The 24,555-nt window shown below is 35.2% G+C and overlaps 1 protein-coding gene across 2 annotated transcripts in view; it reads left to right on the top strand.

Moving 5' to 3' along the window:
* LOC111160930 (SH3 domain binding glutamate rich protein like) overlaps window positions 1–10,362 on the top strand; it is a 104,932-nt gene extending 94,570 nt beyond the window's left edge. For both annotated transcript variants that reach the window (XM_022524329.1, XM_022524328.1), the window contains 2 exons: window positions 3,346–3,426; window positions 8,930–10,362. In XM_022524329.1, the coding sequence (XP_022380037.1) occupies window positions 3,346–3,426; window positions 8,930–8,962 (114 nt within the window). In that variant the 3' untranslated portion in view covers window positions 8,963–10,362. The remainder of the gene's footprint in view (window positions 1–3,345; window positions 3,427–8,929) is intronic.
* Window positions 10,363–24,555: the final 14,193 nt, after the last annotated feature.

The following is a 24,555-nucleotide window of genomic DNA, read 5'->3' as shown; positions in this document are numbered from 1 at the left end:
CTAACAGTACCAATGTGTAATGATGTACTCTGCAGATAAGAAAAAGGCAATTAGGCTATTCATTTAGATAGTGAAACCTCAATGCCTCTATAATTGAAATTTTTGTAAATGCTGTATCCCAGGAGCTGGAAGAGGCCTCAGAGGCCATCCAGTCCAATATAAGTCAGCATATATTCTTAACTTTTTTTTGAAGTAGAAATTTTAATTCATTCAGCTTTAAAAACAAACACATTTTAGGTTATAAGGGTAACATTTCAGAAACCCATTGACCTGGTTTATTTCTCCTTCAGAAGCCACACTGTAAGGAAATGGAGTGTATTATACAAATCAGATATCCCTGAGAAATAGGGAGCTGGAAAGGAAGGGGCAGGAGATGAGACTCAACCAAATAAATATTTGTTAATGGAAGAAGAATCCGATTTTTATCAAATGCCTTCTGTGTATCAAGCACTAAGTTAACAGTTTAAAAACAAAAAAAAATTAAGGTTTTTCCCTATACAGACTCTTAGAGAGAAGGGTATATAATAACCATCATAGAAAGCGTATGATATGTCAGTTATTATACTACATACTTTATGTGTATTTTATTAGTTAGTTCCCATACTAATCCCATGAGGTAGGTGTTGTTATTCCTGTATTATGGATGAAAAAATTGAGGCCTAGAAGAAGGTTAACTGACTAGCTAAATCTGTTTTATTCTCAAGCTCTTACTTTTTCTGTTAAACTACTGTATATGTCATTTCTCTATTTATACAAAGATCTCATTTTCATTCTTTTCTTTCTACATTCTGTATTATGGTGTGGGGGGGTGCTGATCTCAGTAAATTATATTTCCCAGTCTCTATTGCTGACTGGCTACCTATTAGGTTTGGCCAATTAACAGGAGAATTGGTTGGAAGAATGGAGGACAGAAGAGAGGAAAAGCCAAGGTATTTACTTCCTTCCTGCTTCTGGAGGTGGCCATGGCAGTGGCTGTGTCTCCTTTGTGGTACCAGGTATCCCAGCTCCTGGTTCCTGTAATGTCATCTTCTGCAATTCTTCCTTTAGCCCTATAACTGTAGTAACATCTTCTTGCTGTTGCTAATCTTGGTGGTTGCCTTGCTATTTCTTATTTGCCTTTCATCAGTTCCTTGGTAAATAAATTCTTCACATCAAATTCCCTTGTTTAAAACATCTCAAGGTCTCTCAACCTTGGCACAACTGACATATTGGGTTGGATAATTCTTGTTGTTGGGGGCTACCCTGTGAATTGTAGGACATTTAGCAGCATCCCAGCTTCCATCTACGAGCACCAGTAACACCCTCACAGTTGTGAAAAACCAAAAGTATCTCCAGACTTTGCCAGATGTCCCAGGGTGTAGGGTGGAGGACTACATCCTTCCACTGAACTATGGCTTAGGTTCTTATTTCCAGACTGGAAATAACCAATCCACTACATAGATGAAGTTCTGTTATAGTAGGTACAACATTTATAAGGCTAATCTTGGTTCTGAAAAAGCTTCTGATATGTATATGAAGAACTGGAGCATTTTTTCATGATTAGTAACTAATATGATACCAATATATGGTAGAATACATTATGTATTAATCTTATTGAAATCCCAGGGGTGTAAACAAAGTATCTTTTATTTTTTCCTCAAGTGAATTCCTATAGAAGAAGCAGACTATGTCACTATTGGTTTTGTATACTCCTTATAAATATTTTAAATTTGCATTCCCTAGGATTGAGCCATGTATAGATACGAAGATCTTCATGTTTTGTTTATCTTGTATTCTTAGCACCAAAAATGATTGCTATGTAGTAGGTTCTCAGTACACATTTGCAGAATAAATTAATTAATCTGGCTTAATTGAGGAATGGGTTATGTTCTTTTCTCTCAGAGTTACAAACCTAAATCCAGGGCCAAAAAATGATAATATACATTGACCCAAAACACTTGAAACAGACAACTAGAGTAGCACTTAATGATCAGATTTCAGTATAGTTGAAACCTCCTTTCTTTCACATGAATTTAAAGACTGGCATGAGTTATTTCTGTTACTTTGAACAAGCGGTAAGAAATACCTCTTCTGTGAATGTTGAACTTTTACAACTAGCATTTTGAGGTTCCTTTCAAGTGGTTGAGTGTAGAAATGATGTATATTGTCTGTTTACTTTGAGTAGTTTATATGTCTCATGTGTCTCAGTATGAAATTATTATCAAGATCCAATTAGTTTCACTTTTTGAAGAGTAAGCTCATAGGAGGCTGTTCATAAATGTCTGCTGTTTAGGGTTTATTCCTTTGCCAACATGGAGGGAACACAGTAAGATGCTTTGAATCAATTCTTGGGAGATTCAAGTAGCTCTGAACAATTCTGACTTTGTTAAAATAATCCCTAAATAAGAGAGAAACTGATGTTTCTTGGGGTGAGGTTCCAATTTAGGGTCATCAGTGGCTTGAGAAATCCTCCAAGTACCAGAAATACTGCATATATCTAAACTTTGTATCTCCAGATCCTCCAAGTGCCAGGATGTAACCCTGTAATCGATGATTTATTGGTGAGGGAATCTCTAGAGAAACCAGCAAATTATGAGTGCTTTTTACTTCCAATAAATTAGCCAAAATGTCAAACTTGATTCTACGTGTTTTAAATTAAACAAAGTAAGGCCAGCTATAGGCAATGGCTGTGTTTTGTAAGTAGATTTGCTATTGATTACATTTTATAGTTAAATTTAGGCAATTCTCTGTGTTACTTCTAAAGCATGCTTGGTGACTTAGAGGATGACAGTGGGAAGCCCAACCAAATTCAGTCATGTGGGTTTTTTCTTGGATCCCTGAATTGAAACATCTTACTGGTTTGTTTGCTCTTCTGGTCATATTTCATGAAAATCTCATTCCTTTCCTCCAAAGACAGCATAGGTTTATTACTCTCATGGCCTAGCTAACATCTGGTATACTGTAGGTTCTGAGGATATCTCTACCTTAATCAATAATGAAAGGGAAATAATGCAAAGCAGGAACAACACCCCCCTACCAAAAATAACCAACCTCTTACTGGTAAATTGTGGTTGCTTTGGGCTGTGGAGAAAGCTACTTGGCCTCAGACAGATGCTATATGATGCGGAATAAGCCATTTTGCAGTTTCTGCCCAGCAGAACAGCACATATTCTAACCCACATTAAATGGGATCTAATATGCCTTGCGTTTTCACTTCTCTTTCTAAAATTCTAGCATTTTGGGAGTTAGGTAGTCTGTATGCTCCACCCAAAAGGTTGACCAATGAGTTCATTTTGAATAAATTTATTCTTTTATTTCCTTTGTTGATTGTATATTGCTAATTCTTCTTGCCTTCTTTTCATTAAGGACTATGATGCCTTCTTTGAAGCCAGAGAAAATAATGCAGTGTATGCCTTTTTAGGATTGACAGCCCCACCTGGTTCAAAGGTATGATTCTTTTTTTTTCCCCTCCTTTATAAGCCATTTTATTGCTGCTGGGTTTTTTAGTCAGTGAGAGTTCTACCTTTATTAAGTATTCAGGTTAAGCTAGAAGCAGTGTAACATGGCTGAAAGGAAATATTCCTTCTCTGCATGCATTTAATCCCAGGTATGGCAAACAGATGTGCATAATCAAATATGTAAAGTATATGAGTAGGAGGTAGGTGGAGTGATTTCCTCATTGGGTTATCCAAAGCAGCAAATTTATCATTGACCCATTCATAAGTGACTACCAATTTTAAAGACTCCATTATTTCAGCTGTCATGCATGGTTTTACATCAGCAGAACTGATCTTAGTTCATAGTAATCTTCTTGGCAGCATCTATTGTCTTTGTGTGAAAGCAAATGCTTTAACTAAAAGCATTTGAGTTTCAAAATTGGTCACTAAATTGCTGGCTAAATTTGGGGCTTTCTCCCTGCCAACAACAAATTAATTTTTCAAGTGGTAATGTTTCCATGGGAGACCATATAAAGAAAAGAATAAAAAAAATTAGATTGCCTATTAAATAAAATGTCTTAAAGCTATGGGCATTAAATATTTCTTTGCCTTTCACCGTAGGTCTTTTCTATACAGGCTGGCTTAACCAGAATGTATGTCCCTGTTCTATCAGTTTATGTTTTGTTCTTAGCAACTAATTTTATGTTAAACAGATTCTTTGAACTCCAGCTCCTTCAATTTTGAGAGTCTGTTATTGCTCATGTTTTCAGCAGAGAACATTTACTAGCATTGCTTTCTGAGTTACTGTGAAATTCTGATTCCTTGCTGAAATTTCTTTTCCCATGGATAAAATGTCTTATTTTAGGCTTTGTATAATTTGAGTTGTGAGAAATGTTAGGTAAAATATTTTTGTTTAATCAAGTTAGGAAAATCCAATTTAAATCATTGATTTCAGTGCAGTTAAGAGGAAGTATGAGAGATCATCTGTTTTCTGTGACTCATTACTCCCTCTCCTTCAATTAAAATTATGAGTAATTCATTTACTTATTCTTTCAGCAAGTATTGACTGCCAAGCACTAACTTGACATTAATGGTGGAACAAATACAGAGAATGAAGCATGGTCACTACCTTCAAAGTGTATTTAACCTAATGAAGGAAAAGTATACAATAATTCTACAACAAAAATGTCTGCAAATAATTATAATCCAACACATATTATGGTAAATTCTGTATACCCTTAATAAAGTGTAGGTGACCAGAGGAAATAATAATAAATTATTACTAAGGAATTTGGGGAAAGTTTCACAAAGGAAATGACAGTTGAGCTGTTAGGATTCAAAAATACTGAAATGACACAAAGATGTCTTTCACAGAGGCAGCAATAGGAACCACTGCATTGGGATGAAACTTCAAATGATGGTATGTTCAGGGAGCAGAGTGTAGTGCAGTGTGTCTCCAGAATAGGGCATATTAAATAGAGGATGTGAGATTGGCTAGGTAAGTTTGGACTAAATTATAAATGCTGTGTTAGGTACTTTATCTTTATCCTCTAGGTATCTAAAAGCCATGGCAGGAAATGGGGGAAGACAATGATAAGTTTATCTCTGCATTTTTAAGATGTGATTTGTTTATCTCTGCATTTTTAAGATGTGATTTGATCTATGTCTTAAGAAAATTGGCAGTTGTATAAATTGTAAAAAATGGGAGAAATTAGATATTAGAGATAGGCCAACCCATTATGTAATCTTGAAACTTTGAAAACAAAGTTAAACATCCAAATATAGGGTCAACAAAAACCGTTTATTTACTGAATGAACTAGTGCTTTCAGTAAAAAATGTGTTTGTAGGCATGCCTGGGTGGCTCAGTCAGTTAAGCAACTGCCTTCAGCTCAGGTCATGATCTCAGGGTCCTGGGATCAAGCCCCACATTGGGCTCCTTGCCTAACAGAGATCCTGCTTCTCCCTCTCCCTCTGCCTGCAGCTCTCCCTGCTTGTGCTCTCTTTCTCTCTTTCTTTCTCTATGTGTCAAATACATAAACAAAATCATTTAAAAATATTTAAAGAAATAAAAAATTTAAAAATTAGTTTATAAAAAGTTGAAAATAGAGTTACCATATGACCCAGCAATTGCACTACTGGGTATTTACCCTAAAGATACAAAGGTAGTGATCTGAAGGGGCACGTGCACCTGAATGTTTATAGCAGCAATGTCCACAATAGCCAAGCTATGGAAAGAACCTAGATGTCCATCAACAGATGAATGGGTAAAGAAGATGTGGTATATGTATACAATGGAATATTATGCAGCCATTAAAAGAAGTGAAATCTTGCCATTTGCAACAACATGGATGGTACTAGAGCTGAGTGAAATAAGTCAATCAGAGAAAGACAATTATCATATGATCTCCCTGATAAGAGGAATTTGAGAGGCAGAGTTAGGGGTTTGGGGGTTAGGGAAGGACAAAATGAAACAAGATGGGATTGGGAGGGAGACAAACCATAAGAGACTCTTAATCTCACAAAACAAACTGAGGGTTGCTGGGGCGGGTGGAGGGGTATGGAGAGGGTGGTCGGGTTATTTTATTTTTTTATTAATACAAAAGTTTATTCCCTAGCACCAACATTTCTTTATAGTGGAGGTGATTATTTTCAGATATGAAAGAAAATATTGTATTTATACTAAAAGGTAAAAATTTGGTGATGTCATGTTGAGAGAAAAATCATTAACTGTTGTTATGTTGATGGAGTAGAGAACACTGGTTAGAGAAATGTTCTCCTTAGCTTTGGTTGAACCACCCTGCTTTAGGGAGGAGCAATGAAATCTCCCTCTGCTGTGAGATTTGAAGCATTCCTATTTCCACTAAGCCCATCCTATTGTACTACATCTCCAGGAGAAATTTTATATTAATATCACTTAGCTGTGGTGTTGGTGCTAGTTATTAGGCAAGAAGTGGAGTGGAGAAAAGCAGGAAAGAAGGATGGATGTCTGCAATGGGCCAAGCACTGAGCTAGACACTTCACATACATCTTGTTTTATCCTTATATCATACTTATGAGCTTGGTGTCCTCAATGGCATTTTACAGTAGAGGAAATTGATGTTCAGATAATTTAAATAATTTGTTCAAGGTTACATAATAATTGAGTAGCAGAGCTGGAATTTGAACCCAGGATTATCTGACTCAAAATCAGTGCATTTATAGAATGATGTTTATATTAAGAATAGAGGAGGAGGATGCCTCATATCTCTGTTTCCAATCTCTCTGGTTGGTTACATAATCCATGAACTATAAATATTGTCTACTTACATCTGTGTAGTAACAAATATTTCAGCCCAATTACATAAATGGTGTATAAAATGTAATTAGAAAACTAAATAGGGGTGTCTGGGTGGCTCAGTGGGTTAAAACCTCTGCCTTCAGTTCGGGTCATGATCCCAGGGTCCTGGGATTGAACCCTGCATCAGGGTCTCTGCTCAGCAGGGAGCCTGCTTCCTCCTCTCTTTCTGCCTACTTGTGATCTCTGTCAAATAATAAATTTTAAAAAATCTTAAAAAAAAAAGAAAACGAAATAATTTAAAGATGATGTATTAAAAAGGTAAACCATAAAGAACTTTGAATTGTCTTTTTGTTTTGGATGTTTGTGCTAATAATTTCTTCCATTAAAAGGGATAACTGAGAACTAAAGTATTTATGACAAATTACAGCAAAGATTGATAGGATGTGATTTTAGGGAATTAGGCTGTTTCCAAAATACTAGTTACTCAGGGGCATTGGATGTGTAAAAGAAAAAGGATTTCACATTAGAACATATTTACATTTTTATATAACTACTTCCCTAACTATATGTGCTAGGACTTTGAGGGATCTTGGTGTAAAATTCATTCTCTGTAGGAGGAAATTCTTGGAATTTAATTTCATAAAATGAAACAAAATGTATAATGTGGGTCTAAGATATATTCATTTTGACAACCAAACACAGAGTTTGACGTTTTAAAAGAGCTTAGGGCTGCTTTTTTTTTTTTTTAAAGGGTCTTGGAAGGTGAGTTAGTAGTACTTTTTATCTGTTTTGTAAAGATGTATTAAACATTAATTTCAGTGTCTTCTCTCGTGTCCTTCTTTCTTTCATTTCTCCATTTTTGTTTTGTAAAAATCTAGCACATTTTTTTTTCTTTTTCCCCTTTTTCTGGGCATAGTATCAGATGCCCATTTTGGAGTATTCAACCGTCCCCACTCCTCCTGAGACTATCAAGTATTCAACTTATGGCACATGTTTAGAATGATATTGTCTAGTATACATGATTTCTACAATCTAACTCTGAAGTATCTTTCACCAAAGTCACTTTTACCACCCATCTTTAGTTCCACAAACTTTTCCTGCAGTGTATTTTGTGTCAAGCACATCAATAGGTCAGAGTGCCTATGCTAGAGATACTCATTGCCCAGAGGAGAAGAATAACAACTTGACCTCTTTTCCTGCCTACAGCTGTAAAATTTAAAAGCAACAATATTTTAACAAATAGTATATTTTCCAAGTAATTTCAACCTTAATTGAACAAAACAATTTACTGTAAACCTTAGGTGATAATGTTTTTGAACAGCCAATTTTGGTGAAAAATCATACAGAAAAGAAATCATCTACTTCCAAATAAAATATGAACTATACTTGTAAATCACTTACCTTTATGGAATTATTTCAAACAATTAGTAATGATTAGGCAGTCCTCTATTATAGCTGCTTCTAAGCAGAAATTTCTACTTTATGGTTTTTCCTTTTTTAAAGATTTTTATTTATTTGAGAGAGAGCTAGAGAGAGAGCATACACACAAAGGGAGAGGGAGAGAGAGAACCAGAGTCCCCATTGGGCAGGGAACCTGATGCAGGCCTGGATCCCAGGACCGTGGGACCATGACATGAGCCAAAGGCAGACAACTGAGCCACCCAGGCACCCTTTATAATTTTTCTACTAAGAATTTTTAGGCAAGGCAGTCTTCTCCAGAAGCCATTTTTGTTTTTGTTTTTTGTTTTTGTTTTTGAATATTCTGTTTTGATAGGTGACCCTGGTGGTGGGTGATATATATATATATATATATATATATATATATATATATATAATCTCCTCTGTCATGAAAAGATGATTCCTATTTTTTATTATGTGAACAAGGCAACTCACTGAAATATATAATCTAATATAACCTCAAAAAATATATTCTGTTTTAAAAAATCTATTTATGTTTGAGAGAGAGAGAGAAAGAGCACACATGAGGGGGTGGAGGGAAAGAAACAGACTTTCCACTGAAAGCAGAGCCAGCCAGAGGACTTGCTAGATCCCAGGACCCTGAGGCCATGACCTGAGCAGAAGCCAAGAGTCAGATGCTCAACAGACTGAGCCACCCAGGCACCCCAGCTTTTGAATATTCTTAATAATTTGAGTTAATATAATTTATCCAAAATGTACATAGATGTCCACTCTGTGATATTTAAATATATCTGTTTTGTTTGTTTTTCATTTCAGGAAGCAGAAGCTCAGGCAAAGCAGCAAGCATGAACCTTAAACATTTGGCCTTAAGCATCCTGAAAAAGGAGTCTCTATTGCTTTTAAAATCATCTTGGCTTCAGGAGAAATCAGCTTAATGTTGAGATAATAGATTAGTTGGTTTTTCACATGCAAACAATCATAACGAATACATAACTAAAATATGAATATTATGATGAGGATAATGGGAAGTGTGCATAAAAATTTTAGATGTCATGGGATAGTATTGTTATCTTCCAAGGCATTTTATGTACTTCAGTTACTTTAAAAAGCGAAGACCTGTCCTTTTTTGTGGTATTATTATTGCAGCTTAAGTATTTCTGAAGCTTTATGTTGAGGAATTTAAAATACAGAGTGAAAGAAAGAATCCATCTCTTGTTCCCAAATTGCCTCATTAATTTTAGTTAATAAAAATATGTACCCTTTTGATGTGATGCTTTTGTGATTGAAAGGTAGCTGCAGGTAATATTTATGATATGTTAGACATTGTAATTTCTTATGGTAATTATAACATTCCTATTATTTTGTAATTGAAACTGTATGTAGTAAACCACAGGTTTTCTAGGCTTCTAAATGTAGCCTTTCATTGTATATTTCAGTGATTAGAACAGATGACCTCCTACAAAAAATAGATGCATTCAGTTAACAAGTTCCCTGCTTAACTGCACAGCTGTAATGTGATCATGTTTCTAAGTTGCTTGCCCAGTGAAACATGTGTATATATGTTAGGAATGTATGATAGCATGCAAGTTTAAAAAGGCAACCTTTTGCAAAGAGCTCAGAATTTTAATTAACTACTATAAGATAGGTCACAGCATTCAGTGCCCAAGACTGGTTTTTGTAGGATCTTTGCTAAAAAATTCTTAACATTTCCCCCTTTTAAAATAACTTGTGATCACAAATGCCACTACTTCTTAGATATTTGATATGTTTTTTCAGTTTAGGCATATATTGCATGAAATTATTAAACTAAGCAGAGAGAATATTTTCTATGCTTCTATTCCAGTGAATAGCACAAGTATTAGATTAAAAATTTCCATTTTTAAAATTTTAATCATGAAAACTTCTAAGAAAACAAGAAACATTATGGCTTAAATTACTTACCCAGAAGATATACATATTATACTTTAATTCCATACTAAAATTTTTAAAAAACCCTTTTAATTTAAATTACTTTATCATATCATTTGATATATTCAAGTCTGTGCTCTTTGCCAAAATCAACATATAATGAAGATATAGCTTTGTTTACTGAAATTCAAACTTGACACAATGCTTTAAAATAAATTCAGTCTTTTTAGAAACATAATTTATGTGTTCCTAGAGTTTCTAAATAGTATAAGAGTAATTTTAAATGAGTAATACATGTTTTAAAAGGTGTGAAAGAAGAAAATTTAAAAAAAAGAAAAAATAATTTGAATGCAATTTCTAAATTTCCTTTTTAAAATTCTAAATTTTGCTACACACACTAGACTAGCACAAAGAGCTATTCCTTTGTTTTGTCTTCAAAAATAGGCCATGGAGAACTCTAGAGAAAACAGGATGCCTTGTAATAGATTCTGGAAAATGCTAAAAAATGTTTGGTGACTATCTTTTCCTGAGCTTTATTAAAAGTTGATTATACTACTTGCAATATTCTATGTGGACATTTCTTTATACTTACTCATTCAAAAATTGTATTTCAGTTCATTTAAATTATGAGAAAAGTAATAGTACCAAATTGAAATATTCTTAAATGATAATAACAAATAATGTAGCAAATCACTATTGCTTTCGTTGGCTTACTATCCTAACATTAATCATGGTGAATTATTTTGATATTATAAATGGGAATGTAAGACATAATACTACCAACATGAAGAGTGAATCATTCCTCCAGCAGTTCAGAGTCTTATAATACCTCCCTTATACTTTTTAAAACATTGCTATTCATGACACAGATATTCAATAAGGGAAAGAAATTAACATTTAATTCAATTGTTTAATACAATTTTATAGTTTTATTACGTGCTCAGAATAATCACAGTGGAGGGGCGCCTGGTGGCTCAGTGGGTTAAGCGTCTGCCTTTGGCTCATGTCATGGACTCAGGGTCCTGGGATTGAGTCCCACATAGGGCTCTCTGCTCAGCAGGGAGCCTACTTTCCCCCCTCTCTCTGCTTTCCTCCCTGCCTACTTGTGATCTCTTTCTCTGTCAAATAAATAAAATCTTTTAAAAAAAAAAGTATAATCACAGTGGAGTATTGAAAACAATGTCAAAAAAACCACTTGTCATCCTTCAAGTTTACATTGTCTCCAATGAAGCATTCTTTTTCTTTAAGATTTTGTTTATTTGTTTATGTTTTTATTTATTTGAGAGACAGAAAGAGAGAGAGAGCACAAGAAGTGGGAGAGGCTGAGGGAGAGGGAAAAGGAGAGTTCCTACTGAGCAGGGAGCAAGATGCCTGGCTCCATACCAGGGCCCTGGGATCATGACCTAAGCTGAAGGTAGACAGTTAACTAACTGGGCCACCCAGGTGCCCTTCCAATGAAGCATTCTATAGTTTGTATTTAATAGTTTATTTTTCATTTCAATCCAAATTTTCACAAGATGGAATAAGACACTATAATATCTTATTATAATAATATAATAATAATATAATATTGCTACTGTGAAATTCTGAAAATTCAAAACATATTTTCTGTTTTATATAAATAGATTATTTCAAAATATAAGGATCAACATGCTACATATACATACTTATGGATTATAGTGTTAAAAAGCATCTTTCACACTTGTTTTGATGAGCACTGAGAAATATATGAAATTGTTGAATTGCTACATTGTACACCTAAAGCTAATACAGCACTGTATGTTAACTGCGCTGAAATTCTTTTACTATCAAATGAGTTAACAATGTCAAAAATCCATCAAAAGCAAATGACATTTTTGACCTCAGAGTTAAGATGATGGAGGAGTAGGGGGGCCCTAAGCTTGCTTCATCCCTCAAACACAGCTAGATAAATATCAAATTATTCTGAACACTCAAGAAATCAGTCTGAGAAGTGACAGAACAAACTGCATATCTACAGGTAGAACAATGGTCACATTGTTAAAGGAGCTGTGGAGAGTTCATTTGATAAAATAATGTGGGTGCTGTGGAGAGGAGGGAATCCTGATCACAGAGAGAGGAGTGAGAAAGAGAGAATGAAAGCATACAGGGGATTGGTCAAGAAAAACTTTCCCAAAACCATTGACTGGGAAAAGGAGTGGGGGAGACTACTTACTGCAAGTTTATAACCCAGCAGAGCTCAAAGTCTGAAGTTTTACAAGTCTACAAATTTGTCAGTGTTGTGCCTGGTAGGCTTAGCAGTGTACCTGTGGGGAAGGAAGGCTGAGGCCCAGGAGCAGGCAATGTAGTCTCAGGATCCTCTGGGTCCCACAGGAGGAACAGTTCCCCTTCCTGGAGTTCATGTGGGAGCGTTGGCATGGCCTTTCTGAGGACAAAAGATCTGGCAGGAGCCCATGTACTGCTCTGCTCACTACCAGAGGAACAGATACCCCTGCTGATAGCAGCAAATCTTGATGTCGCCACTTTTGCTGCAATATACTATAAATTCAGAACCACTGCATGGTCATGTGACTGCTTTTCTGGGACAGACCAGCACCAGACACAGTGTGGAAAGATCCTCTCCTAAAAGATCAGTGTGGGTCTGTGCCATGCAGGTGCCTAAAATTTGGAGTTTTGAAACCCAGCCATGGGCCTGAGACAAAACACAAAGGTACTGTGCAGCCTGGAAGACAGGGAGCTTGGACACAGGGTGAAGGCATGGATCTGATGGAAGCTAGGGAAACTAGAGGGGAGTTTGCTCTTCTGTGAGGAATTCATGAAGAGTGGCAGGAGTGAATTCCCCACTATAAGACTGAGAGAACAAGACAATGCATTCCCCTCCTCCCCATCAGTGCAAACCAACTTCAGTGAGCAACACAGCACCCCCATTGGAGGCTAGAACAGCTTGCATAAATGACCCACCCTTTGTGGGTGTATCTCCACTAAAGCAAGTCCACCTGAGAAATCAGCACAGCAGGACCCTCCCCCAGAAGCCCAACACAAACCCCTTGTACAAACCAGATCTATGGATGGTAGACTGCTGCAAAGCTTCAGCTCCAGGGGAAATAGGATCAAGCTTCTTTCTACTTAATTTTTTAAAGATTTTATTTATTATTTATTTATTTGACACACAGAGAGAGAGCATGCACATAAGCAGGCAGAGTGACAGGCAGAGGGAGAAGGAGAAACAGGCTCCCCACTGAGCAGAGAACCCAATACGGGGCTTGATCCCAGGACCGATGGATCATGATCTGAGCCTAAGGCAGACAATTAACTGACTGAGCCACCCAGGGGCCCCAGGATCAAACTTCTTTTAAGAAGCAGACTAAAACACACCTAAGTAAAACTTACCAAACAGTGGAAAAGGTCTAAACACTCCCCACTGCAAGCAAGGAGAAACTCTGCAGAAGACTAACCTGAGGGAAGGAGTAAACAAAACACAAAAGCAGAGTGCACACGCTGAAACACATCATCAAGCATCAGGGCAGGACAATATAAGACCTCTCCTAAATATAACCATTTGTCTCAGAAGCAGGGATATAACAGGCTTTTCCAACAATCACACACACACACACACACACACACACACACACACACACACAGAGTGACTCAGACAAAATGACAAGGTGGAAGAATTCATCCCCCAAAAAAGAACGGGAAGAAATAATGGTCAGGGACTTAGACAAAACAGATATAAATAAGATGCTGGAACCAGAATTTATAAAACAACAATCATAAGGATACTAGCTGGACTTGAGAAAACCATAGAAAACACCAAAGAATCCCTTCCTGCAGAGCTAAAAGAACTGAAATCTAGTCAGGCTGAAATAAAAAAATGCTATAACTGAGAAGTAAAGCTGACTGGATGCAAACACAATGAAGATGGACAAAGTAGAGGAGCAAATCAGTGATATAGAAGATAAAATTATACAAAATAATGAAGCTTAAAGGAAGAGGGAAATAAAGATAATGGAACATGAAGGTAGACTTAGGGAACTCAGCTACGTATTAAAATGTAATAACATTCATATCGTAGGAGTCCCAAAAGAGGAGGGGAAAAAAAAAGAGGATAAGAGGTTTATTTAAGCAAATTATAGCTGAAAAACTCCTGAATCTGAGAAAGGAAACAGACATCAAAATCCAAGAGGCACGGAGAACTCATATCACATTCAACAAAAGCCAGCCCACGCCAAGACAGATCCTAGTCAAATTTACAAAGTACATAGACAAGGAAAATGTCCTGAAAACAGCAAGGGAGGAAAAAAAAAGGTCCTTAACCTACAAGGGAGGATAAATAAGTTTAACAACAGATCTGTCCACAGACAGACACGTGGCAGGCCAGAAGACAGTATAATATATTCAATGTGCTGAATGGGAAAAATATGCAATCAAGAATATTTTACGCAACAAGACTATCATTCAGAATAGAGGAGAGATAAAGAATTCCCCGGGCAACAAAAACGAAAGGAACGTGTGACCACTAAACCAGTTGTGCAAGAAATATTAAAGGGGAGGCTTTGAATGGCAAAGAAAGATCAAAAGCAACAAAGACTTGAAAGTAACAGCACATCACCAGAAGCACCAAATTTATAGGTAACACAATGGCACTAAACTCATATATATTGATAATCATCCTGAATGTAAGTAGACTAGATGTTTCAATCAAAGGACATATGGTAACAGAATGCATAAAGAAAAGAGACCCATCTAGACACTGCCTACAAAAGATTCATTTAAGAGCTAAAGACATCTGCAGCTTGAAGGTGAGGAGATGGAGAGCCATCTGTCATGCTAAAGGACATCAAAAGAAAGGTGGAGAAGACATATCAGAAAAACTAGATTTTAAAACAAAGTCTGTAACAAAAAATGAAGAAGGACACTATATCAAAATTAAGGGGTTTATCCATCAAGATCTAACAACTGTAAATAGTTATACCCCCAACATGGGAGAAGACAAATATATATATCAATTAGTAATAAGAACAAGCATAAAGAAAATTATTTACAGTAATCAGTAATAGTAGGAGGCTTTAACAACCCACTCACAGTGATGGACAGATCGTCTAAGCAGAAAATCAACAAGGAAACAATGGATTTGAATGATAAACTAGACCAGATGAACTAGCAGATATATTCAAAACATTTCATCCTAAAGAAGCAGAAAACAGATTATTTTCAAGTGCACATGGATCATTCCCCAGAATGGATCACATATGGGCCACAAATCAACCTTCAACAAATACAAAAAGATCAGAATCATACCATGCATATTTTCAGACCACAATGTTATGAAGGTCGAAGTCAACCATAAGAAAATATTTGAAATGACCATAAATACATGGAGGTCAAAAGGCATTCTACTAAAGAATGAATGGGTTAACCAGGATATTAAAGAAGGAAAAAAAAATACATGGAACAAATGAAAATGAAAACACCACAGTCCAAAACCATTAGGATGCATAAAAAGGAGATCCTAAGAGGAAGGTATATAACAATACAGGTCTACCTCAAGAAGTTAGAAAAGTCTCAAATATACAACCTAACCTTACACCTAAAGGAACTAGAAAAGGAACAGCAAATAAAGCCTAAAGCCTGCAGAAGGGAAATAATAAAGATTAGAGCAGGAATAAATGATATAGGAAAAAAAAACAGTGGAACAGATCGACAGAACTAAGAGCTGATTCTTTGAAGGAAAATAATGAAATTGAAAAATCCTTAGCCAGACTTATCAAAAAGTAAAAAAGAAAGACAAAGGACCCAAATACATGAAATCACTAATGAAAGAGGACAGATCATAGCCAACACCACAGAAATACAAGCAATTATAAGATAATATTATGGAAAAATATATGCCAACAAATTGGGAGATATGGAAGAAATGCATAAATATCTGGAAACATACACACTACCAAATTTGAAACAGGAAGAAGTGGAAAATTTGAGCAGACACATAACCAGCAAAGAAATTGAAGCAGTAATCAAAAAATATCCCACCAAACAGAAGTCCAGGGCCAGATACCTGGCTCCCCAAGAGAATTCTTCCAGACAATTAAAAAAGATGCACAGAAATTTGTTGCATTTCTATATCTCAATAATGAAGCAGGAATAAAAAAAAACCTCAAGGAATTGATTCCATTTACAGTTGCACCAAAAATTATAAGATACCTCGGAATAAAACTAATCAAAGAGGTAAAACATGTGTAATCTGAAAACTATACAACACCTATGAAAGAAAATGAAGAGGACCCAAAGAAATGGAAAAGCACTCCATGTGCATGGATTGGAAGAACAAACATTGTTAAAATGTCTATACTACCCAAAGCAATCTACACATGTGGTGTGTAGATTCAATGCAGTCCCAATGAAAATACCAACAGCATGTTTCACAGAGCTAAAACAAACAATCCTAACATTTATGGGACTACAAAAGACTCCAAATAGTCAAAGCATTCCTGGACAAGAAAAGCAAACCCAGAGGCATACGATTCTGGACTTCAAGCTATATTACAGAGCTGTAGTCATCAAGACAGTATGGTATTGGCACAAAAATAGACACATGGATTAAAGGAACAGTGTAGAAAACCTAGAAATAAACACAACTGTACAGTCAATTACTCTTTGACAAAGCAGGAATGGATAGCCAGTGGAAAAAAAGGATTGTTTCTTCAACAAACAGTGGTAGAAAAACTGGACAGCAATATGAAAAAGAATGAAATGGGACCAATTTCTTATACCATACACAAAAATAAATTTGAAATGGATGAAAAACCTAAATTTAAGTTACAAACACATCAAAATCCTAGAGGAGAACACAAGCATTTGACTTTGGCCATTCAATTCAATCCCTATCAAAATACTTTAGATATTTTTCAGAGAGCTGGAACAAACAATCCTAAAATTTGTATGGAACCACAAAAGACTCTGAATAGCCAGAAGAAAGTTAAAAAAGAAAACCGAAGTTGCTGGCATCATAATACCAGACTTCAAACTATATTACAAATATGTAATCATCAAGACAGTATGGTACAGACACAAAAACAGTGGAAGAGAATGGAGAACCCAGAAATGGGCCCTCAACTCTATGGTCAACTAATCTTTGACAAAACAGAAAATAATATCCAATGAAAAAGGACAATATCTTCAATAAATGGTGCTGGGAAAATTGGACAGCCACTTGCAGAAGAATGAAACTGGAACATTTTTTCACACCATACACAAAGTTAAACTCAAAATGGATGAATGACCTAAACGTGAGACAGGCATCCACCAAAATCTAGAGGAGAACATAGGCAGCAACCTCTATGACCTCGGCCATAGCAACTTCTTGCTAGACATGTCTCTAAAGGCAAGGGAAACAAAAACAAAAAAATGAACAACTGGGACTTCATCAAGATAAGAACCTTCTGCACAGCAAAGGAAACAATCAACAAAACCAAAAGGCAACCTCCATAATGGGACAAGATATTTGCAAATGACGTATCAGATAAAAGGTTCGTATCCAAGACTGATTAAAAAAAAACTTATAAAACTCAACACTCCAAGAACAAATAATCCAGTCAAGAAATGGGCAGAAGACATGAACAGACACTTCTCTAAAGTAGACATACAAATGGATAACAGGCACATGAAAAAATGTTCAATCTCACTAACCATCAGATAAATACAAATCAAAACCATAATGAGATACCACCTCACACCAGTCAGAATGGCTAAAATTAACAAGACAAGGAACAAAAAATGTTGGTGACGATGGGAAGAAAAGGTATCCCTCTTACACTGTTAGTGGGAATGCAAGCTGGTACAGCCACACAGGAACACAGTATAGAGGTTCCTAAAATATATTCCCAAATAGAGCTACCCTATGACCCAGCAATTGCAACAACTAATCTATTTATGTTTCGTGGATTTAACTATTTTGAATTTACCCCAAGGATACAAAAGCAGTGATCTGAGGGGATACCTGCACCCCAATGTTCATAGCAGCAATATCCACAATAACAAACAGTGGAAAGAGCCCTGATGTCCATTCACAGATTAATAGATAAAGAAGATGTAGTATTTTTATATAATGGAACATTATTTAGCCATCAGAAAGGATGAATATTTACCATTTGGATCAATGTGGATGGAACTGGAAAGTATTATGCTGAGTAAAATAAGTAAATCAGAGAAAAACAATTATCAAGCGTTTTCATTCACATGTGGAATATAGGAAACAATAGAGAGGATCATAGTGGAAGGGAGGGAAAACTGAATGGGAAGGACCAAAGAGGAAGAAAGACCATGAGAGACTCTTAACTATAAACAAACAAACAAACAAACAAAAAACTGAGAACAAACTATAGAACACCTCCCTTGCTGGAGGGGAGGTGGGTGAGGGTATGGGGGAACTTGTTGATAGGTATCAAGAAGGGCATGTGATGTGATGAGCACTGAGTATTATACACAATTGATAAATTACTGAACACTACTTGTGAGATTAATGATGTAATATATTTTGGCTAATTAAACTTAAATTAAAAAAATAAATGTCTGATAGAATTCATTTGTGAATACATGTGGTCCTGGGCTTTTATTTTTTGGTAGGCTTTTGATTACCAATTCAATTTTATTACTTATAATCAGTCCGTTCAGATTTTCTATTTCTTCTTGGTTTAATTTTGGAAGATTGGAATTGCTTCTAGGAATTTTGGAAGATTGGAATTGCTTCTAGGAATTTATCCATTTTTTATAGATTATCTGGTTTGATGGCATATAAATTTTGATAGTTTTCTCTTACAACCTTTTGTATTTCTGTTGTGTCAGTTGTTATTCTTCTCTCTCATTTGTGCTTTTATTTATTTGGGTCCTCTCCTTTTTTTTTTTTTTTCCGTAATAAGTCTTGCTAAGTGCTTTTCAATTTTATTTTTTAAAGGAACCAGACCTTGGGGGCGCCTGGGTGGCTCAGTGGGTTAAAGCCTCTGCCTTCGGCTCAGGTCATGATCCCAGAGTCCTGGGATTGAGCCCCTCATCAGGCTCTCTGCTCGGCAGGGAGCCTGCTTCCTCCTCTCTCTCTGCCTGCCTCTGCCTACTTGTGATCTCTCTCTCTCTGTCAAATAAATAAATAAAATGTTAAAAAAAATAAATAAAGGAACCAGACCTTGGTTTCATTGAGTTTTTTCTTTTGTTTTTAAATTCTCTTTGTCATGTTTTTCTGCTCTGATTTGTATTCTTTTCTTGCTTCTATTCACCTTGGACTTTGTTCTTATTTTTTCCTCCATTGGCCTAAGTTTACATTGTTTGAGTTTTTTCTTGTTTCTTGAGGTATGCCCCTGTTTCTATATAATTCCCTCTTAGAACTATTTCTGCTGTGTCCCATAGATTTTGGACCATTGCGTTTTCAGTTTCATGTATTTTTTTTTAATTTCTTCTTTGATTCATACACCCATTGGTCATTTAATATAATGTTTAGTTTCTACATGTCTTTGTTTCTCAAATTTTTTCTTGTGATTTACTTTTAGTTTCATACAATTATGGTCAGAAAAGATGCATGGTATGATTCAATTTTCTTAAATTTATTGAGGCTTCTTTTATAGCATAATATGTGATCTATTCTGAAAAATATTCTATGTGTGCTTGAAAAGAATATGTATTTTGTTGTGTTGGGATAGAATGTTCTGTATATGTCTGTTATGTCTATCTCATCCAATATGGAAACAGAATTTTGAAACAGGCTATTATTTACTTCCTCAGGAAAGTATAAATACAGAGAATTTTGTACAGTCAGGCTTCACTTCACATATTTCATTTATTCAGCAAAAGGAAAAAAAGAAGGCTCACATGGATTTTATTGTCCTGATATGGATGGTGAAAATATAGAAAGATTGGCATTGACTTATTTTTTTTCTCTGTAAAATAAATATTTCTTTTCTTTTGAAGAATTCCAGTAAAACTGATTAAGAGTCATTCACATTTGATTAATTGGAGCCTTCTTGTGTTCTATCCCCCACCACCCCCATGCTGTCCCTAAATGTTATCAGTTATCTCTCTCTTATTTAGGAAACACAATTTTGAATTCCTACCTAAATGTTGACATACAGTTAATATAAGTATTATTTGAGCATAGTTGCCTTTAAGTATCTTCATTAATATATAATTCACATACCATAAAATTCACCTGTTTAAAGTATACAATTAAATGCTTTTTAGTATATTCTTAGAGTTGCACAACTATGGCAATAATTTAAGTTTAGAACATTTTATCACCCAACAAATAACTTGTACCCATTAGCAGACACTGCCCATCTCCTACTCCCTCAACTTTATGCAACAACTAATCTATTTATGTATCTATGGATTTAATTATTTTGAATATTTCATATAAATGGAATCACAATATATGTGGTCTTTTGTTGCTGGCTTCATCCAAGTAACATGTTTCTGAGATTCATCCATGTTGTAGTTTGCATTAGTACTTCATTTTTTATTAGCAAATAATATCTCATTGTATGGCTGTAACCATTTTGTTTATCCATTAATCAGTTGATAGTTGGGTTGTTTCCTCTTTTTGGCTATTCTGTATAATGCTGCTAAGAATATTTGTGTACAGTTGTTTTATTTGAGCACTTATTTTCATCTCTTTTTGCTTTATATATAGGAATCATATGGTATTTCTACATTTATAATTTGATGTAGGAAGAGCACTCAGTCTTTGCCAATGTGTAAGATATTTTGGGCAACAGTATTACATTTTGTTAAATTCTTTTTCTGTATTTATTGAGATAATCATGTTTTCCCTTTATTCTATTAATATGTTATATTGCATTAATTGATTTTAGGTATTTATTTAAATTCCAGTTGGTTACATACAGTGCATTTTTTTTTCATGTGTAAGATACAGTGATTCCACACTTCCATACAACACCTGGTGCTCATCACAAATGCACTTCTTAATCCCCTTACCTTTTTAAGCCATCCCCTCCACTCACCTCCCCTCTTGTAACTGGCAGTTTGTTCTCTATAGTAAAGAGTCTATTTCTTGATTTGACTCTCTCTCTCTCTCTCTTCTCCCCCTTTGCTCATTTGTTTTGTTGTCAAAATTCCACATATGAGTAAACCATATGGTATTTTTCTTTGTCTTACTTATTTCACTTAACATTATATTTAGTAGATCCATCCATGTCACTGTAATGGCAAAATTTCATTCTTTTTGATGGCTAAGTAATATCATATATATAAGTAATATCATATATATATATATATGTAAGTAATATACATAAGTAATATCATATATATATATCATATATATATATATATCATATATATATCATCTTCTTTATCCATTCATTTATCAATAGACAGTTGGGCTGTTTCCATGATTTGGCTATTGTAAATAATACTGCTCTAAACATTGGGGTGCATGCATCCCTTTGAATTCATATTTTTTTTTATTCTTTGGGTATATAACTACTAGTGCAATTGTTGGTCATAGGAGAGTTCTACTTAAAATTTTTGAGGAGCTTCCATAGTGTTTTCCAGAATGGCTGCACCAGTTTGCATTCCCACCACCAGTCAGAGAGGGCTCCCTTTCTACACATCCTCACTAATACCTATTTCTTGTGTTACTGATTTTAGCCATTCTGACTGGTGTGAGGTGATTGATGTCTCACCATAGTTTTGATTTGTATATCTCATGATGAGTAATGTTGAGCCTCTTTTCATATGTCTGTTAGCTATTTGTATGTCTTCTTTGGAAAAATGTCTATTGTCTTCTGCCCGGTTTTTAATTGGATCATTCATTTTTGGGGTCCTGAGCTTGATGAGTTCTTTATATATTTTGGATATTAACCCTTATCAAATATGTCATTTGCAAATATATATTCTCATTCCATAGATTGTTTTTTGTTTTGTTGATTATTTCTTCACTGTGCTGAAACTTTTTTTTCTTAATGAAGTCAAATAGCTTATTTTTGCTTTTGTTTCCCTTGCCTCAAGAGACCTATCTAGTAAGAAGTTGTGATGGCCAGTGCTAAAGAGGTTATTGCTTGTGTTCTCCTATAGCATTTGATGGTTTCCTGTCTCACATTTAGGTCTTTCACCCATTTTGAATTTACTTTTGCATATGGTGTAAGAAAATGGTCCAGTTTCCTTTGTTTGCATGAGTTATCCAGTTTTCTCAACACCATTTGTTGAAAAGACTGTCGTCTTCCCATTGCATATTCTTTCCTGTTTTGTCAAAGATTAATTGACCACATAGTTGTGGGTTTGTTTCTGGTTTTTCTATTCTATTGATTTATGTGTCTGTTTTGTGTCTTTATTATAGTGTTTTGGTCACTACATATTTGTAATATAACTTGAAGCCCAGAATTGTGATGCTTGAAGTTTTACATTTCTTTTTCATGGTTGCTTTCATTGTTCAGGGTCTTTTCTTTTTTTTAAGATTTATTTATTTATTTGAGAGAGAGAGCAGGAGGAAGAAGCAGAGGGAGAGAAAGAATCTCCAGCATACTGCCTGATGAAGGGCTTGATCCCATGACCCTGAGATCATGACCCGAGCCAAAATCAAGAGTCAGCTGCTAACCAACTGAGCTACCCAGTTTTTTTGTTTGTTTGGTTTTGGTTTTTTGTTTTGTTTTTGTATTTCCATACAGATCTTGGGATCGTGTGCTCTAGCTCTGTGAAAAATATTGTTGATATTTGACAGGGATTGCATTTATGTAGATTGCTTTGGGTAGTAGCATCCCTGTCTTGTTCCTGCCCATAGAGGGACAGTTCTCAGTTTTTCCCCATTGAGGGTGATATCATGTCTGGACATTAATTGATTTAAATATGTTGAACTGACTTTGCATTCCTGGGATAAGTGCCTCTTGGCCATAGTGCATAATCTCCTTTAGATATTTCTGGATTCCATTTACTAGTGTTTTTTGAGCAATGTTGAATTTATATTCATAAGGAATATTGTTCTGTCATTTTTTTCCTTGTGATGACTTAGTCTACTTTCAGTATCACAGTGATACTGGCTTCATAGAGTGAATTGTGAAGTTCATCCTCCCTTCAAATTTTTGTAATGATTGGTGCTAATTTTTTCTTTAAATGTTTGGCAGAAATTACCAGTAAAGCAACCTGATCCATGGCCTTTTTATTTGGACATTCTTTGTATTATTAATTAAATATCTTCACTTGTTACAAATCCGTTCTGATATTCTACTTCCTAGTTTACAGTTTTTTTAAAATTTCTAGGAAATTATCCATTTTATCTATTACCTTATTTGTTGAAATACAATTGATCGTTCTGTTCCATACGATTGTATTTATTTCTGTGTAGTTGATCATAATGTTCCTTTTTTCTTTTCTGAGTCTTTACTCTTTTCTGTTCATCAGTCTAACTAAATAATTGCAAATTTTGTTGATCATTCAAGAAATCAACTTTTGTGGGTTTTTTTAAAACTTATTTTTAATTCTCCACACTAACCTTTAGCTTTCTTGAGCTTAGCTTGCTTGTCTTATTATAACTTTTTAAAGCTGAAGGTTAGTGTATTGATTTGAGATATTTCTTATTTTTAAAATAATATTTTAAATATTATAAAATTTTCTCTAAGGATTGCTTTAGCTGTATCCCATAATTTCGGGGATGTTATGATTTTCTTTTCACTTATATCAAAGTATTTTCTTGATTATGGTATCTCTTCTATCAGGTAAGTGTAATAGGATATTTTCTAACTTTTTGGTTATTTCTTCTTTGACTCATTGGTTACTTAGGACTGCTGTTGTTGTTGTTTTTAATTTCTACTTTTTGTGTTTCCCAAATTTTCTTTTGTTATTAATTTCTAATTTTAGTTTATTATGTTTAGATAACATACTTCATATATTCCAATCCTTTTAAATTTAGTAAGCCCTGGGGACGCCTGGGTGGCTCAGTTGGTTGAGCAGCTGCCTTCGGCTCAGGTCATGATCCTAGCGTCCTGGGATCGAGTCCCGCATCGGGCTCCTTGCTCATCGGGGAGCCTGCTTCTCCCTCTGCCTCTGCCTGCCATTCTGTCTGCCTGTGCTTGCTCTCTCTCCCTCTCTCTCTCTCTCTGACGAATAAATAAATAAATAAATATAAAAAAAAATAAAAATAAAAAAAAATTTAGTAAGCCCTGTTTGACTGCCTAACATATGATCTCTGGAGAATATTTTGTGTACACTTGAGAAGAGCAAGTATTTTAATGTTGTTCTAAAGATGATTACTAGGACATATTGGTTTATATTTTTATTCAAATTTCTTTGTTGATTTTCTGCCTAATTATTCTATTCATTATTGAAAACACATTGTTTAACGTCTCAAACTATTACTGCTAAGTTGGCTACTTTTCACTTCAATTCTGCAAATTTTTTTTTTAGATTTTTTATTTATTTATTTGACAGACAGAAATCAGAAGTAGGCAGAGAGGCAAGCAGAGAGGCAGGCAGAGAGAGAGGAGGAAGCAGTCTCCCCGCTGAGCAGAGAGTCTGATGCGGGGCTTGATCCCAGGGTCCTGGGATCAAGCCCCGCATCA

This window comes from Enhydra lutris, unplaced genomic scaffold (assembly GCF_002288905.1).
Source record: "Enhydra lutris kenyoni isolate GAN:26980312 unplaced genomic scaffold, ASM228890v2 scaffoldscaffold79, whole genome shotgun sequence".
Taxonomy (NCBI): Eukaryota; Metazoa; Chordata; class Mammalia; order Carnivora; family Mustelidae; genus Enhydra; species Enhydra lutris.
The sequence above is the reverse complement of the archived record's forward strand: the minus strand, read 5'-3'. Positions and strand labels throughout refer to the sequence as shown.